Source organism: Berghia stephanieae, chromosome 12 (assembly GCF_034508935.2).
Source record: "Berghia stephanieae isolate SIO BIC M18660-M18661 chromosome 12, UCSD_Bste_1.3, whole genome shotgun sequence".
Classification (NCBI taxonomy): domain Eukaryota; kingdom Metazoa; phylum Mollusca; class Gastropoda; order Nudibranchia; family Aeolidiidae; genus Berghia; species Berghia stephanieae.
This window is the reverse complement of record NC_088371.1, coordinates 25153051-25173050: the sequence shown is the minus strand read 5'-3', so window position 1 is coordinate 25173050 and position 20000 is coordinate 25153051. Positions and strand designations below refer to the sequence as shown.

General features: G+C 37.3%; 1 protein-coding gene across 1 annotated transcript in view; it reads left to right on the top strand.

Moving 5' to 3' along the window:
- LOC144957602 (poly(rC)-binding protein 3-like) overlaps positions 1 to 20000 on the top strand; it is a 243585-nt gene that overhangs the window by 189672 nt on the left and 33913 nt on the right. The window contains 3 exon segments of the mRNA XM_078888945.1: positions 17235 to 17241; positions 17244 to 17372; positions 18236 to 18334. Of these exon segments, the coding sequence (XP_078745071.1) occupies positions 17235 to 17241; positions 17244 to 17372; positions 18236 to 18334 (235 nt within the window).

Below are 20000 nucleotides of genomic sequence, written 5' to 3'. Positions count from 1 at the left end.
TGCTCCTAAAAGTCACTTTAGGGGGAAAAGAAGGAATAATTAGACTTGAATGCTATAATTTTACTTTTTTAAAGGGTAAACAAATAATCAAAAATCCGCCATCCGCTAGGCCATTTTTCCCCCGCCACGCCATAATAAAAATTCGTCAATTTGGCGGGAAATCCGCCAACCTGGCAACGCTGATTGGCCATTTAACAACAATATGATATAAAACACCCATCTACTCATGTCGCCTGCCCCAGTCTATTGACATTTATTGGAATGGGGGCTTCAATCTGATTCCAGAAGCATTTTGTGTGTGCCAGATCTTGGAATGCATGATTTAACCCACCCCCTCTCTCTCTCTCTCTCTCTCTCTCTCTCTCTCTCTCTCTCTCTCTCTCTCTATCTATCTATCTATCTATCTATATCTGTGTGTGTGTGTGTGTGTGTGTGTGTGTGTGTGTGTGTAAGTGAGTGTGTGTGCGCGTTTTTGTTTATGTCACTCTCCATCTTTCTATAGTTCTCTTCCTTCTCACCCCCCCCCCCTGTCTCTCTCTCCCTCTCTCTCTCTCTCCCTCTCTCTCTCTCCCTCTCTCCCTCTCTCTCTCTCTCTCTCTCTCTCTCTCTCTCTCTCTCTCTATTCCATTCTTACTCTCCCGCGCGTACACAATAAATTCCCTATGCCATACAGCCCAAATTCACATTATCCATACACATTCCCAATTAGGCAGCCTACTTTCCCTTTGACTCCTTGGTTCCCCCGTCCGTGTGTAACCAACCTACATAATACAGTACAACAATCACCACACAATGTCTATCATTATGAAATCTATGACTGTTTTATTCATTTCTTTGCATAGCCGAAGTCTTGACAGTCAGTAATCATTAACTCTCTCGACTTCACCAGGATTGAAAATCAAACAAAACTTGTTTGATTCTTCATTCATATGAACTCAAGAGAGTTAATGAGAAAAAAAAAATATGTGTGACCATTAACGTCTATTATTGAAGTTATGTGCTTTTTGATGAAAAAAAAAAGTAACATTCTCTTATATCAAACTTCCGTTTATTTGTGAATGCCTTGATTAGACTTCAAGGGATCACTACATTTATCCGGACTCACTTGTACCTACTTACCCAACCCTTTCCTGGTCACCCCCCCCCCCCCCCCACCCCCCCCTCTCCCCTCCCACCCCACCCCCCCCCCCCTCCTTCCTCTCTACTCCATCTCCCACCCCCACCTTCCTCCCTCGTGCCCCATCTCCACCCCGTCCCCCACACATCCCCCTAAGAAAAAAAAAAGTAATAATCCACAAAAGATAGACAAATAAAAATTCGGTGACCTCTTATTGAATAATCTAGTGCTTACCGTACGCCATTGTTGTACAAGATACCTGCAGAACAAGACATCCTACAAACAAAGCGGGACGTATTCCCCATTCCTGCTCGGCTGGAGTTACCTATTCCGTTTGGCATTTAAATGCAATGCCACATCTCCATTCTTGTGAACTTGTGCTTGTTCTTTCCTGCACGGAGAAGTGTCTAGTACGAGACATTAATATCAGAATTATTTCCTGAAGCAGACGTTAATCTCAGAATTATTTCCTGAAGATATAGATATATTATAAAGAGTTTATGTTCAGGTTATTGAAGTGTATGTGGGTTTTATAATAATTGTGACCAATCGTCCTAAAAGGATATTATTATGTGGGGATAAAATAGATTCTATAGACGTGAAAATAATAGTTAAACCGTATCCTTCGTAAACTGATAGCCTGGCATTGACCAAAATATCACAAGTACGAAAGGCCCGGCACCAAAAGGAGACAAATGGTGAGTTGTATTCAACCAATGGGATCATTTTTGTTTTTGTTTCCTTAAGCTCTACTCACGACAACTCACTAGACGATGTACTAACATAAATATGACGTCAAAATACAAGTCCTTGTCCCGGGTTTAAAAACTCTCAAACCTGGGACTCCGGGAAGACTTCCAGGTTTTAGAGTTTTTGCCAAGATAAGGTTCATTTAAATCGATCGATATTTGAAGGACGAGTTTTCTGGCCAAATTTTGAAATACGTGTTTTTTCAGATTACGGCAGCTAAGCAAACTTTACAAAATGAGTGTACCTATAGTTTTTATTTTCTTTTGGAAGACTCACATTTTAGACATGTCCTATAAAAACGGTGAATTTGGAAATGACAATCAGAAAATCACAGAAAAGTAAGTGGAGCAGGCACTTATGTTGATAACAACAAAGAGTGAGGTGACTAGAAAAGTGCCAGAAGACAATAGAGAATCTTTTAAAAACTTTGCGGCGATGGGACTCGATTCCATGATCTTGCTGGTACGACAACTTCGCCTGGCCGGGGAGAGGGTAGATAGTGGTGGATAGTTCTGACAGTAGCGCTACCCTCTCCCCGGCCAGGCGGAGTTGTCGTACCAGTAAGGTCGTGGGTTTGAGCCCCCATCGCCGCGAAGTTTTTTAAATTCTCTCTTGTCTTCTGGCACTTTTTTACCCACTTAATTCTTTGTTGTCATCACAATATCACAGTATTTTCTATCTGATTTTTAAAAAAAATTCACAACAAAATACTGCACAGTTTTTGAAAGGAAGCAAGAAAAACTTGGATTCGTAATTTTGAAAAAAGGAAATCAATTGTTATAAGTTTGTAGTTAAAAGTGTGTACCAAATATCTAGAACGTCTAGTCTTTTAAAAATTTCCACAATTTAAAATGCATCGTAATTCCATATGACACAAATAACAATTACAAATGGCGGCTCGGATACATATTTGGATTATTCCCTCTTCATAATACATTCTCTACCATTAAGATTGTGTTGATGGTATGTTGATAGGTAAAATACTCGACACTTCTGCCCGCCCAATGAATCGCACTAGATCTAATACGCAAAATTATGTGTAGCCTTAGACGTTTCTAGTCTGATTGAGATAATTCATTGAGAACTAATCACAAAATCAGTGGCGGTCTACAGGCATTTAGAAAACGCTAAGTGACGTCAACCTCGTTCATTAATTTCATTCTATAAGAAGCATCAAGTCGTAGAACACTTCTACAAATCTATCCCATCCCAAAACAAGCTCGTCAAATCATGGATAACTGCAATATTTCAGTAAGTCTCTATAGAGATATAATTTAATATAATATTTCTTTGTTTATCATTTGTCCTTGGTTTATGTATAGAGTTATCTCTTCTTCTTCTTCTTCTTCTTCTTCTTCTTCTTTCTTCTTCTCTTCTTCTTCTTTTCTTCTTCTTCTTCTTCTTCTTCTTCTTCTTCTTCTTCTTCTTCTTCTTCTTCTTCTTCTTCTTCTTCTTCTTCTTCTTCTTCTTCTTCTTCTTCTTCTTCTTCTTCTTCTTCTTCTTCTTCTTCTTCTTCTTCTTCTTCTTCTTCTTCTTCTTCTTCTTCTTCTTCTTTCTTCTTCTTCTTCTTCTTCTTCTTCTTCTTCTTCTTCTTCTTCTTCTTCTTCTTCTTCTTCTTCTTCTTCTTCTTCTTCTTCTTCTTCTTCTTCTTCTTCTTCTTCTTCTTCTTCTTCTTCTTTTCTTCTTCTTCTTCTTCTTCTTCTTCTTCTTCTTCTTCTTCTTCTTCTTCTTCTTCTTCTTCTTCTTCTTCTTCTTCTTCTTCTTCTTCTTCTTCTTCTTCTTCTTCTTCTTCTTCTTCTTCTTCTTCTTCTTCTTCTTCTTCTTCTTCATTCTTCTTCTTCATTTTTGTTTAAAATGTCGAGTTTTTAAGACATTTGTTCTCAGTACCTTTACACGTCACAACTTTATATTCATTCCAACCCAGATGAAATTAGAGAATCATTGAATCATTAATAAACGTATACACATATTCTTCTCTAACTTTCAGGAAATCGGATTCTCGTAGGACTTACCGATGCTTGTATATTTATCTTACATTCGCCCTTCCGCATCGCGCCATATGATTGGCTAACACAGCCAAACACACATGCGCATTGAGAGCTTTGGAGTCGAGAGTAGTAGATATATAAACAAATGTAAACATTCCCTCGTGTTACTGGCGTGTAAAGTGCAACTTTTTTGATGTAATACACGCAGAGGGAAGTCCGCCCCCCCCTACCTCTCTCTCTCTCTCTCTCTCTCTCTCTCTCTCTCTCTATCTATCTATCTATCTATCTATCTATCTCTCTCTCTCCATATTATATCACGCTTTAACTCCGAAACACCAGGTTCTAAACACTTAAATTACAAATTACATTGGTTTAAACAAAAACGCATAACACAAACCAGACCATGCCCCTACACTACACAACTACTACTACTACTACTTACTACTACTACTACTACTACTACTACTACTACTACTACTACTACTACTACTACTACTACTACTACTACTACCACTACTACTACTAACTACTACTACTCTACTACTACTACTACTACTACTACTACTACTACTACTACTACTACTACTACTACTACTAACTACCACTACTACTACTACTACCACTACTACTACTACTACTACTACTACTACTACTACTATACACTACTACTCCCATAGTGGGCAGGGGTGTCTTCTATCCCCTTATATCTGTTTTCCAACATGCTTTCTGTCTTTGTCTTTGAATGAGATTACTTGGTTTTGTCCTGGTCCTGGCCAGATGCCATGGCTGAGAGGAAAACAGTCGAATGTATAGTTAGTTTTGGGAGATGATATTTTTTTCACTGTAAATCATCTCTCTGTTAGGCAATGTATTATGCTTTCTTTATATTATATATGCTTTGTAAAACATTTGAGTGTGTTCCTCCTAGCGGGGACCTGTGCTTGTGTCTGGATGAGACTTTTAGTGATCTCAAACTAAGTACTTTGATAGAGTGCTTTTGGAATCTACATCTGTTTCTTATTTGAACCAATCCCCTTTGTCTTCCCTTTTCTTGGATGCTTTATTGTAATTCTAGAACTTTTTACTATCCCATTTTCTTCCTTTTTACTGGCGCTGATATGACCTTAATGTGTTGCAAGCGCCGTAAAACCCTTAAAAACAAACAAACAAAACAAACTACTACTACTACAACTACTACTACTACTACTACTACTACTACTACTACTACTACTACTACTACTACTACTACTACTACTAGAAAAACAAAATAAAATTACCTGATGTTAGGAAGGAAATCAACGAGATGCTAACTTTGCAACACACGCGTCCTGGCCATTCAATTATACTCGGCGACTTTAATTTTCACTTCGACAACGTCACAGACACCGCCAAATTGCACGAGTCATTATCAGAGAACAACATGTGCCAGATCGTAACAACGCCAACCCACTCTGCTGGTCATATTTTAGATTGGGTAATTGTAGAAAATTCAGAGTTCCAAAAAACCAACGCCACCGTCGATTATCTCCCCTTTTCGGACCACTCCCTCATTTCTTTCAATCTTGACGTTTCAAAACCATGCCAAGAAACCACCACCACATCAACCAGAAACATTAAAGGCATTAATTTGGACAATTTCAGAGGCGATTTAGAAACAAAACTTACTAAAAATTCAATTATTTCTCCGGACCAGTGGAATAGTTGTCTCATTGAAACGCTTGACAAACATGCGCCATTCCAAACAAGGACCGTCACCAACCGCAAGTATGCTCCGTGGTATACGTCGGACGTTAAAGAAGCTAAATCGAAGTGTCGGAGAGCAGAAAGACTGCTGAAAACATCAGGCCTCATGATTCATCGTGAAATATTCAAGAGCGCATTTCGTGCCTGGAAGACAACAATAAAAAAGGCAAAGACCACGTATTTTCTTTCAAAATTTGAAACTTCTAAATCTTGTAAACAATTATTTAACATCTGCAATGATCTACTTGGACGTGAAAGATGCACTTCATTACCATCTACAACCAATCAAAGAGACTTGCCAGACACATTTGTCAACTTTTTTAAAGACAAAATCCATAACATTCGTTCAGAACTAGATCGGCATGAACCATTTATAGATACAAATACATTCTGTGGTACCCCTTTAGACAAGTTCCAACCAGTTTCACCTAGTTTCATAAACGAGTTGATAAAAAAAGCCCCCATTAAATCCTGCGACCTTGATCCCCTACCAGCACAGCTTTTGGCCAGCTCCATCGATACATTATTACCATCCATTACATCAATCATAAATACATCCATACTGACTAGCGAAGTTCCATCGTGCTTTAAAAGTGCCCTCGTCAAACCACTTCTGAAGAAACCATCACTGGACCACAATATATTAAACAATTATCGTCCTGTATCAAATTTACCTTTTTTGTCAAAACTTTGGAGAAGGTAGTTCTTACACAATTAACATCTCATCTTAAGAACAACAGTTTGGAACAACCCTTTCAGTCAGCCTACAAACATCAACACAGTACTGAAACGGCGCTTCTTAAAATCTTTAATGACTTGTTATGTAATGCTGATGCTAACAATATCAATGTATTATGCCTTTTAGATCTTTCAGCTGCCTTTGACACCATTGACCATGACATTTTGTTAAGAAGACTAGAAAATACGTTCGGCATAAAAGGAATTGCCCTTAAATGGTTTACATCATATTTACAGGATCGATGGCAGACTGTCGTGGTGAATGGTGTTCAGTCAGAACAAGTTTTACTAAATTTTGGAGTGCCACAAGGCTCTGTTCTTGGCCCTGTCCTTTTTACTGTATATATGCAGCCCCTTTCTAGTGTGATATCCAGATTCAATCTGAGTTATCATTTTTATGCAGACGATACGCAGATATATGATTCAGCACCCCTTAGTAATTTACAGTTCTTAATACAACGAATTACGAGCTGTTTTAATGAGATTAAATCTTGGATGTACCACAATAAGTTAAAATTAAATGATAGTAAAACTGAGATTTTAATGTGTGGAAGACCGAGTATCCTTAAACAGGCAAATAAATCACTAATTACTCTCGGAAATAGCACAATAGAATTTTCAAATAAAGCAAAAAACCTTGGCGTCATCATTGATAAAGATCTTTCCATGACAAGCCACGTGAATAACACCATACAATCTATGTACATAGAAATGAAAAAAATAAGCAAAATTCGTAATTTAATACCGAAGCATATAACAGAACTTTTAATTAATTCCTTGGTTTTATCTAAATTGGACTATTGTAACTCCCTTTGGGCGAATTTAACTAAAGACAAAATTAGCAAACTTCAGGTTGCTCAAAATAACGCAGCCAGGCGCATTGTACGCAATAACAAAAAATACCCGTCAGCAACTCTTCTTCTCCGTGAGTTACATTGGCTTCCTGTTGAAAAAAGAGTTGCCTATAAGATTTGTACTGTTGTCTACAAATCCCTAAGCACGAACAGTCCCTCCTATATTAAAGACCTTCTAAACATATATGTCCCCAATAGAAACTTGAGGTCAAGCAATGACCAATCAATCCTTGTCAAACCTAAGCCATTGCGTAAAATAGGTGAACAGTCTTTTCAATTTTCGGCCCCCCATTTTTGGAACTCTCTCCCGTCACACGTGAGATGCTCGGATTCGTTGACAACGTTCAAATCTCGCTTAAAGTTTTATCTTTTTACGTCATAATGTTGCAATATTATTTTCATATTTTGTTATTGTTAAATTGAATCCGTATCACGTTTCCTTCACACTTGTCTCACTGTAATATGTTTTGTTTTATATCACTGTAAAGCGCTTAGAGCCTGTGACAACGGGGTAAAGCGCTATATAAATGCCATTTATTATTATTATTATTATTACTACTACTACTACTACTACTACTACTACTACTACTACTACTACTACTACTACTACTATTACTACTACTATTACTACTACTACTACTACTACCACCACTACTACTACTACTACTACTACTACTACTACTACTACTACTACTACTACTACTACTACTACTACTACTACTACTCTACTGCTACTACTACTACTACTACTACTACTACTACTACTACTACCACCACTACTACTACTACTACTACTACTACTACTTACTACTACTACTACTACTACTACTACTTACCACCACTACTACTACTACTACTACTACTACTACTTACTACTACTACTACTACTACTACTACTACTACTACTAACTCTACTGCTACTACTACAGTAACGATTATGTTTCTTCTCCCTCATTCACATCCACCAATTTATATCTAAATAATTCGCTAATTCCATGTGTAATATCAACTAATTTATTCCATAGGAAAAAAAAAACGTTATAAATTTCCAGTCGGAAGATTTATTTATTCCAACCAGTGGCCGGAACTTTTAAAGACAGCAACAAAAACAACCTATATTCTTTTTTCTTCATTTCCAGGGAGAGAGAGCTCTCGCAAAACACGGGACACAACTCTGATGGTAAAATAAAAACATGGCATGGAAAAAAAAACGAAACAAAACCCGAAAACTATCCCAACTCTTTTCTTCCCCACCCAGACTAGAATCAAGAATATATATATATATATATATATATATATATATATATATATATATATATATATATATATATATATATATATATATATATATATATAAACTATAAATTATTATTTTTCTATTCTTTTCCTATTAATTTATTGTAACCCCCACCTCCAATCACTTCTTTCATACTCTAGAAGAATTCAAATATATATTTTCATAATACACCTTTATCGACGTGTACTAATTTGCAGGTCTAGCAGTCTAGATTGTCGTAGGCTCATTATTGTAACGGAACTATTCTCAAACCAAAACAAGCTATTATCCATTACAACAATGTTAAGTCAAAGCCATAATTGCGCTCGGCTATCAGACCTGCGAAAATGTGCACGTCGATTGTTAATCAATATTAATATTATAAGATCCACCACCTCTTCCCTATCCTCCTCGGCCCCTTCATCCTCCATCCTCCTCCTCGTCCGACGTGTACTGAATACTTGTGCACGTCGTCGTCCTCGGCCCATTTCACCGCCCTCCCCTTTCCGCCCACCCCCTTCCTTTTCTGTCTCCATCCAACCGTCTCTTTGGATTCGAACTTAATTTTCTCTACTAAAGAAACAAAACCCCTACCTTCCCACCCGTCATTAGATATTAGAAGTTAGTACTTAAAACCACTAATTAATCCTATTATGTTTCATTTTTCAGCGATAAAACTTGATCCGGTTTCGAACCTATTCCGCATTATACAAGTGCAAGAAGAGTGTGAATACATTTATAGGGATTTTTTCTTCTTGTATTTTTCTTTCTTGCTTTGTCTGGCACCTTTCATACACACTTATACAGATCTTCATAATTTTAGAGGATTGATCCTATGGTGTGTTTTACATCATTTTTTAATGATATGTCGCTAAACTATTAAGTTTTCTAATCCTATATGTTATTTTTTTTTATCAAACACACTGTACATCATACCCCTCTATTTGTTAACAGAAGTAAATGTTTCCTTCCTATATTAGTTTTACCGTGGTGGCAAACGTCAACTAAAACACAGGTCTTCCAAATATGCGTCAAAACAAATTGATGTGCTTATATTTTCAGGTCTGATAACAGAACGTAATTATGGCCTGGCCTTATTTAATATTGTTCTAATGGACAATATGCTTTGATTGAGAGTCGGTCAACACGATACATGATTTATCTTTAAGTAAACAAGGTATACGTATACTAAGAGGAAGAAACATCAGTGTTGATGTGTGACCATATTAAGGGCAGTTCATAAGACTTGGTTCGAATGCGAGTGTCATAGCACTTTACCACAAACAACACGCAACAAACACAGACAACTCTAACCTTAACGCGTACGAATTACGACCTATGGGGTTTTGTTCCCTAGTACGAATAGACGCACCTTTCTATCCAGTCAAAGATAATTTTTTTAAATGTTATTTGTGAGGCATAATTACTTACCTTTTTAAAATCGCCTCAATCAATCATTAATTTTCATTTTGTACTTTATTTTCTTAATTTTTGGGTAACAGCAAACCCCACATTATTTTTTATTATTTATCTATTATTTATTTATGTATTTATTCATTTTTATTTATTTATATATTTTTATTTATATATTTGTTTATTTATTTATTTTATCTATTTTTTTATCATCATTTGTTTATTCATAAAGTATAGATATTTCTTTCTATTTAAAAATTGAAATAAGTGTATTATTTGGATTTATTAAATCTTCAGGTTAATATTTACAAAACAGAGATAGTTTTTGTTCTCTATCTCTGTCTAAACGTTAGGCCAGTCATGATTTTATTTACGTGTCAAAATGAAATCATCTCAACATTACAGAAAGAATAATATTCAATGGAGAAGAAAGAAAACAAAGACCGTCTGTCAATTCACTGCCTGTGAGAAAACACTAAGGCACCAAGAAATAAATAACAATGTGAAATTGAATGTAAGCTTCAATTTAATATACGGAAACAGATGATATGGACGTTTCGGCTTTCCCCTTTATCTACAAAAAAAGATGAATGAAACACTACAGACGAATGAGATAATGTGGTAGTGGCGGCGTTGTTAACAACGACATTTTGAGGTGGTGTTACAAGATTTTAGTTAATGCAAAAACAGCTCATCAAATTGTTTCGATATTTTGTAATTCTATTAACAAAATAATAGTTCTAATAGTGAGAGAATGAGGAAAAGATGTTTTTATAACGTTTTACAATAAGTAAATAAACAGCGCGCGTTTTGTTTTGTTTTGTTTTTGTTTTATTTTTTTTATTTATTTTGTCTTTGTTTTTGTTTTGTTTTGGTTTGTTTTTTTTTTTTTTTTTGTCTTTGTTTATTTATTTATTTATCTATTTTTGTGACCATCTGATATATGTACGAATTTGTATAAACTTTTACCAATCAAAAGGAACAAATAAAATTCAAACAAAAAAACGATGGTATGATTTTTGAAAGTAATATTTACTTTCTGAACCTCCCTCACACATTATTGATGTACCCAACAACCCATTATGACCTTTTCTTTCTCGCCCTCTCCATCTTTTATTCTATCTTTCTACCTAAGTACCTACCTATCCCAAAATTCTCTCCCCTTACATAGTTCATCCTTGACCTTGCCACGGTGATGGGACCCAATATTGTTGTGAAAAATTGCACCTCGATCGACGTGTACCGACGTGCACTTATTTGCAGGTCTGATAACCCAATTCATGATGGGCTCATTGGTGTAATGGAAATCTCAACCAAAAAAAAAAAACAAACAAAGAAAAAATTAAAAAGTGACGCAAACAAAAATTGTCCGTTACAACAATGTTAAACTAGGCCCATATGTGCGTTCGGATGTCAGATCTGTATATATGTACACGTCGACGTGTACTTATTATTTACAAGTCTGATACTTTCAATTTGTTAAGGGCACTTTGTTGTCATGGAAAATGCTCTCAAATAAAGGGGCAGCGTAGCTCAAAGGTACCGAGTTCAAATCATCCGCCGCTGCTGCGCTGTGTGGCCATGAACAAGTCACCTCGCCCTAGCTCAAATTGCGGCGCTGCACTGCGGCTGGAGCCTGGGTTATTCCAGTCTTCCCTAGGAATAAACCCGAGAGACAAATTTCCCATATGGGATGAATAAAGGAAATTCTATTTTATTATTATACTCTCAAAACAAAGCAATATAATATCAATTTACAACACTTTTGAAACAAGCCCTTAATAATTGATATCGGTTATCAGACCTGCAGATAACTCTACACGTTGACTTCAACATACTGTACTGTACATATATATATATATATATATATATATATATATATATATATATATATATATATATATATATATATATATAATAATATATATAAAATACAAGATGCCTCCAACATTGTACATGTTAATAGATTATAATAGATATCCAATATAAGATGTGAGCTTTTATATAGCGCAATATCCACAAAACGTGCTCAAAGTGCTTTACAAAAGGTCCCTGACCAACAGCAACCCGTAACATAATAGAGAACGAGACATGACGCCTGTTAGGCGATTTTACACTTTTTATTTTGTTCCGACATAGACAACGCTGTTAACGGCCAGGTACTCATTTTACACCTGAGTACGGTGAGAGAATGTGAGTAAAGCGTCTTTTCCAAGGACTCAACAATGCACTGATTGAGACTCGAACCTAGGAACTTCCGATCCGAAAGCGAATGTCAGACTACAAGACAGCATACGAATTATCCAATATAAGCTTCAACGCTTCAACGTGATCGCATGCTCGATTTTTTTAGGGCACGGGAATATCCTGAAAGGGTTTTGCTTAAGGCTGTCCGAAAGCCAGCCTCGTGTCGAGAGAAGCAGCAATGAGGCCCCGCAATGCCAGGAAGCAGGAGACACAGCGTCCCATTTTAGTCCTCACGCATCACCCCCATGCCGATCAAGTGAGGAACATCCTATTGCAGAACTATGGGATCCTCCAGGCGGGCGAAGACACCCACAGAGTTTTCTCAGAACCCCCGTTGGTAGCATATCGGCGGGATCGTAACCTGAGGGATCTCCTTGTCAGAAGCCGCCTGGAACCCATACCCAGGGATGGACCTAAAGCCAGATCGTGTATGCGACCCCGATGCAAGACTTGTGGGCACCTGTGGGAGTATGACAGAGTCAGCTTTCCAGACAAGATTTGGGACATCAGGCGGCCGTTTACTTGCACTGACCGTAATCTAGTCTATGCGATTACGTGCTCCCTGTGTGGGATTGCTTACGTTGGTGAGACCGGAAAGAGGCTGGGTGACAGATTCGTGCAGCACTTGCGTGACATATCGAACTGTGCAGAAACAGCAGTGGCCAGACACTTCAATCTGCCAGACCACTGCGATGTACAGTGTCTGCGTGTGTGTGTGCTTAGTTTTTGCCATTCAGACACTTCCGCCCGTCGACGTAGGGAAACTCACCTGATCAAGTTGTTGGGAACGCTGACTCCACGCGGACTCAACACCAGGATTGACCACCACTAGATGTCAACGTCACCCATATTCATCACCACTGCTGCTCTCACTTCTGCCACTACAGTTACTGCTGCTGCTACTACTACTACTTCTACTACTTCTACTACTGCTACTACTACTACTGCTACTACTACTACTACTACTACTACTACTACTACTACTACTACTACTACTACTACTACTACTACTACTACTACTACTACTACTACTACTACTACTACTACTACTACTACTACTACTACTACTACTACTACTACTACTACTACTACTACTAACCACTACTACTACTACTACTACTACTACTACTACTACTACTACTACTACTACTACTACTACTACTACTACTACTACTACTACCACTACTACTACTGTTCATACAACTAAAACTACAACTCTACCTACCTACCTACCTATCTATCGATCTATCTATCGATCTATCTATCTATCTATCTATCTATCTATCTATCTATCTATCTATCTATCTTTCTATCTATCTATCTATCTAGCTAGCTATCTATCTATCTATCTACTGATTATCCACCGATTCATAGTCATCTACCTTCCTAGCTATCTCTCATTGTGTCCAATCATCCACTTTTTTATCTATTAATATACATAACATAGACCCAGCTATCACTCGGTTGTTTACTCGCCCCTCTCACCTCCCCTCCCCAACCCCCTTCTTCCTCTCCTCTCTCTCTCTCTCCTCCTCTCTCTCTCTCTCCTCTCTCTCTCTCTCTCTCTCTCTCTCTCTTTCTTTCTTTCTTTGTCCTCCCCCTCTCTCTCTCTTCTCCCCCCCCCCCCTCTCTCTCTCTAATTTCCCCTCTCTACAGGTCCGCCACAAACCAACCCTCCCCCCCCCCCCCTCCCCCCTTTTTATTATTTTTTTTTATTTTATTTTATTTTATTTTTTATTTATTTATTTTTTTTTTTCTCTCTCACTCTCTTCTCTCCCCTCTTTTCTGTCTATCTACCTTTCTATCTGTCTATCCATCTATCTATTTATCGGTGTATTCCACTTTACTATCGCATCGTTCCTTCGCGAAGATTCGACCTTCGCTCATCCAACAACCCCCCCCCCCCTCCGCCGTGACCCTTTCACCTCGCCCCCTCCACCGCCCCCTACTGTTTAACTACAGCGTTCTACTACTACTACTACTACTACTACTACTACTACTACTACTACTACTACTACTACTACTACTACTACTAACTACTACTACTACTACCACTACTACTACTACTACTACTACTACTACTACTACTACTACTACTACTACTACTACTACTACTACTACTACTACTACTACTACTACTACCAATATGTCTTTTATCTTCCATTATAGTCTGGAAAGTTCTGTTCCCTGAAGCTGACCTTTGCTTATCAATTAGATCACCCCCCTGGGGCACCCTATCCTCTACCCACGCCACGCTAACATTTCATTCATACTGCAACCACTATTGAGTACAGACGATACAAGTTATTTTTCATTATATTTTATTTGTTTTCCACGTTTATTTGTGTATTGTTGTGCTGACGAAGGGTTTGTACCCGAAACGTCCATTGTCTGTTTTGTTCCCATACGAAGCCTTTCCATTTTCACTCTTTCGTTAGTATTTTACGATCACCGGCTTCAGGCAGCCCTTACCGTTTTCTACTTTTCCAATATAAGACAGCATACGAATTATCCAATATAAGATGTGAGCTTTTATATAGCGCAATATCCACAAAACGTGCTCAAAGTGCTTTACAAAAGGTCCCTGACCAACAGCAACCCGTAACATAATAGAGAACGAGACATGACGCCTGTTAGGCGATTTTACACTTTTTATTTTGTTCCGACATAGACAACGCTGTTAACGGCCAGGTACTCATTTTACACCTGAGTACGGTGAGAGAATATGAGTAAAGTGTCTTTTCCAAGGACTCAACAATGCGCTGATTGAGACTCGAACCTAGGAACTTCCGATCCGAAAGCGAATGTCAGACTACAAGACAGCATAGCAGCACAAGAATGCATATTATTGAGTATTATTTTCCCAGCTATCCAATCACCAAAAAAAATCTCGACGGCACCCACTGTCCCTTTGCGTGTAAAGCGAGTGCTCTACCAACTGAGCTATCGTGGGCCCCTTTTACTATTTATCTTTCTAAAAGTTCATAGTCTCTCTTCTTGATAAAACAAATTTTAAAAGATGATTGTCACAAGCCTTACTTACACCTTTTGACTATAAATTCTATTTTTAGCAACCAAACTATCCAAACGTAATACCGTATTTAGACAACGGGCCACAAATATCTTGTTTGCGCCCCGTTCTTCGTCAAAATATGTTGTTTTTTTTTTTTTAATGGATTTCCTTAACCAAGGAAATGTGGTGGAGTTGATATTATGACGTAATCTGAAGCCTGAAAGTCAAGGGGGACGGCGGGTGGTTGGATGGGAGCATCACCCTTGAATCATATATCTATGAGTTCGCATGGGTGTACGGTCCGATAGTGATGTCGTTTCTTCTTCTCTTTACTAGCCTATCCTGCTTCTTTGGTTTGTGATTGTATTTTTGACAGGGGATATTTTTTTTTCTGTAAATCTCCTGCCTGTTTGTTCTTGGTTATTTATAATTTAGCTTATGATATCTTTAGGTTATGATTTTGATTTACATTTGTACTATTTTTGTTAGATTGCTTGTTTTTTTTGTTTCAGCGGTCTCTCATATAACCTCAATTGTGTTGGAAGAGACCTAAAGCAACAAAAAAACAAAAAATCAAGGGGGACGGGGGGGGGGGGGGGGGGCTGTTTTCGATTTTCAAACCACTATTTTTTTGGAAACCATGAGCGACCCCTGTGGAATCTGTACATTGGCCAAAAAGACTATTTCTTGCGTCCTTAGTCCTTCACTGCTTACTTACTCATCCTCTTGGTGTTTCAGTTTCACAAAAGGCCAAAGTTGGTTTCTGTAACAATTGTTGTTTTTTGTTGACAGAGCGGGGTTGTTAGTCCCACGTCCACCCCCCCCCCCCCCAACCTGGAGAGCCAGGTTGTATTTTGGAGGTTCACTCCTGGATAGGCTGTTGAGTGCTATCCTCCCGTTATGTGTTCAGTCCTTTATTGTATACATTTATTCATTGTCTCGTAAGAAAAAATAAATTCTGGTGCTCAAAGTACTTTAAGTCGCAGGACGTTATTTTTGAGATAATGAAGATAATAGCTTAGACTCGGTTATAAGATTGATATTGATGCTATGCGTTTATTTGAAAAACTCATAACATCCGCCAGCCAGATATAACGTACCAAAATAACACACAAAATAATGTGTAATCTTAAACCGTTTATAATCTGATCAATGCAATTTAGTGACAACTACTCATAAAAATGGCTGGCTAAAAACAATAACAAAGAGCTGAGTGACGGCAATTTCGTTCCATCTGTAAACAATAATATTGTAGTGTTGTGATAAGGGACGCAGATAATAGTTATCATGAAAATAATTGATTGATGACCTAAGATGCCTATGCTATAAGTTTGTAACTGTAATTGGCTGAACGATCATAAAAATGTGACTGAAGCGGATCTGCCTACTTGAAAAGTGAAAAATTCGTATTTTACACCTGAGTGCGGTGAGAAATGTGAGTAAAGAGCCTTTCCAAGGACTCAATAACTATGCGCCAAGTGAGGCTCGAACCCAGGACCTTCCTATCCGAAAGCGAGTGTCATACCATAAGACCACATAGCCGCACAATACTTCATGGCCTTCCGGTGGAATAGAATAATTATTCAGAGATCCGTTGATGATAATTAATCCATTTTGTAGTCTCAGAAAGAGTCAATTGAATATTTCTGATTATTTTCTACTAATGTGTTGAGTGAATCAATAGTCATATTATCGTAATACGGGTGTATCGAATCTTCAGAACAAGTCATGCCCATCCACATCAAATTGATGTGATTGAGTTGGGCGATTTAATCAAAGATAATAATATAGCTGGTTATCTTAAATCGATAATCGATTACGAAAATTATTCGTAATGGCTTTTCAATAACAAAACACCTCGCACCTTGTACTTCTCGCATATCGCCAATTAACTTATTCGTATAATTCATTCACGATAATTCAGTTTCGCGTTGATTTACATGATAAATAGACATAATAAATAGAGTTACCTTCCATTGACCATTACATCTCGTCGCTAACCAATTTTACATTTGTCTCCCTTTGTTACGAATGGCTAATTTAATTTCTTACTATTTTTTTCCCCTTGTTTTTATCGTCTCCTTTTCATTTTCAGTCACCACCCAAGGAGCTAACTTGCCGTATCGGCCAAAACCACTTCTCTCCCCTGTCTACATTTCCGGAAGTCAGGGCTTCACCCTTCCTTCGCCCGTAGCTCAAATTCCAGGACAAGAGGTGAGTAGTCTATTTAAAGGTAAAAAAAAAATAATTAATGAAAAGAAGTCTTCATTTCTAGTTCAAACGACTGGAGCTGTGAAATTTTAAGGAATTAAATGTGACCCGTCGTCTCAAAACGGTATTATGTCGGAACGCAACAGATGCTTAAAAGCCGAATTTAATGTTAAAACTGGTCAAAAATATAAATTGTTGGCATTAGAACCCTAAAATATATAGTATCCATTCTCCTCAATATATCGTATAAACTCAACACAAGTCTGATATTTCTGACCATAAATTCAGTTTTCAACATCTTAACCAACCCGACTTAATACCGTTTTGAGGCGAAAGGTCACAAATTCAGTTTGCTCAATAAAACATAAACTCTTAAATTAAGACTCATATTTTTTTAAACCACAAATTCAGGTCACATCTGAATAAAATATACATGCAACTATTCTATCCGAAGTCTGTCTTGTGCCAGGACATTAAGATAAATTGCAAAAGGTCATTAATGTTATGTTGTTGTTACCAGCAGTTGGCCCTGGTAACAACATTTGTGAACGGCTAAAGCAGTGTTTTGAGTCCGAAACGTCACAGGTTTAGTTTTTTATTTTTGTTTTTTGCATTTTTAAAATTTTTTACGTATATGTTTTTTTGTTTATTTGTTTTGTTTTTTGTAGTTTTTTTTTTGTTTTTTTGTTTTTGTGGTGGTGGTGGGGGGGGTGATGTTTTGTTGTTTTTGGTTGTTTTTTTGTTTTTTTTAAAATTAATTTATTTATTTTTTACGTTGTAACATTCCTTTTTATATTTACAATAAGTATTGTTTAACTAGAAGACAAAAAAAAAAAAAAGAATACCACATAAATGTGTGCTCATTGTTTGTTTGTTCCCCGCCAGCTCCCAAAGGCTTCCCCAGCCCCATGTCGATGGGCCCCGCCATTTCCATGGTGCCGTCTGCACAAACTGTCGTTCCCGGAAGTTTGATTCCCGTCAACGGTAAGATGGCGACACTTCCTCCTCCGCCTCTTCCTCTTCCGCCAACTTACTATATTATTGTTATTATGTCTTACCTCTTACGCATGTGAAAATAGAAAATATATATTGTTTATATTTTATGTATTAACTAATACTTTTTTATATTTATGTCTAATATCACTCTGTACAATCGTCATAGATATAAATGATTTTTAAAAATTTGTTTCCACGTGACTTTGTGTGTGTGTGGTGCGCGCGCGTGTGTGTGTGTGTGTTTTGTCTACATAATTAAGGGTATATCATGTGTGTGAGTGTATGTGTCGAATCTCCTTGCTTGAAAACCAAAAAAGTTGGGAAGGAGGGGGGGGGTGGGTTGTGGTGGTATTAAATGATTTAATGTCTTTTTGTTTCTGTTTTTTGTTTTGTTCTTGTTTTTAATTAAAAAAACTATTTGGGGGGGGGGGGGGTAATATATTTTTTAATTATTTTTTAAGGCATATAAGACGTCTAATTCATATATTGTGTACTGTGTTCAGAGATATAACCATGTCCAACTTTATTATGTATCTGTAATAAATAATATTTTTTCACCTTTAGGATTCATTAAATCATTCGTATATTGTAACACGTTGATAAACCGTGATAATTTACTTCTTGTTTATTCTAATTATTATACCTATATTATACTATTCCCCATATGTTATCAATTTATAATTTTATACTCATGTCATTGGTATAATTTGATTGTATATTTTTTTGACAAAATTTCCACGCATGTTTTGATCCCTTACTCACCCTTTCATCTGGCACACTACACACTTCACGACCCTTTCGTCTAACACATTACACACCACCTACCATTATCTTTTAACTTATATACACACTCCTTCATCTGACACTACACACTTCACGACTTCGCTAACACTTACACCACTACATTTTATCTTACATAAACTTATATACACACTCTCATCTGACACTACACACTTCACGACCCTTTCGTCTAACACATTACACACACCTACGATTTTATCTTAAAATAAACTTATATACACACTCCTTCCATCGACACTACACACTTCACTTCAAAATCCCTCCCTATCAGTACTAGCATTGATAAATTATTACATTACAACCGTTTTGAAACAATTGCTCAAATACATCATAAGCAACATCAGTGTGGTAACCTAACCATGGGCTTCATTTAACATTGTGAGGCATAGCTACCTTTAGTACATGCCAAGTAGCCCCACAGTTTGTGAATATTTATCACAGGATATCTTGACAAAATGATGAATGAATTGCATCGCGACACATGGCAACACAATTAATTTTGTTCCTTCAAAATCGCACATGTTTAAATTGTGAGTGATGCTCATGACATGTGTGGGGCTGAATGCTTCGGGTGACAAGCAAGTATTTCATGTCTACAGCCCGAGGATTTTTCCACCCAGCAGTGATTGGATAGCTGGGTCTGATAGATCTGTTTGAAAGTACATTGCGATAGACTAGCGTCCTATCCGAAGGGATACAAGCAATTACTATTGACCGTTTCGGGCTATAAAAACCGGGATATACTCCGGCTCCTTATGGCTGTGAAGGACTACTTTTTTAAAAAAACCATTATGTATAATATCATTATTATCACTATTTTCCACATTGCCTCGCGAATGTATCCGACTTACCT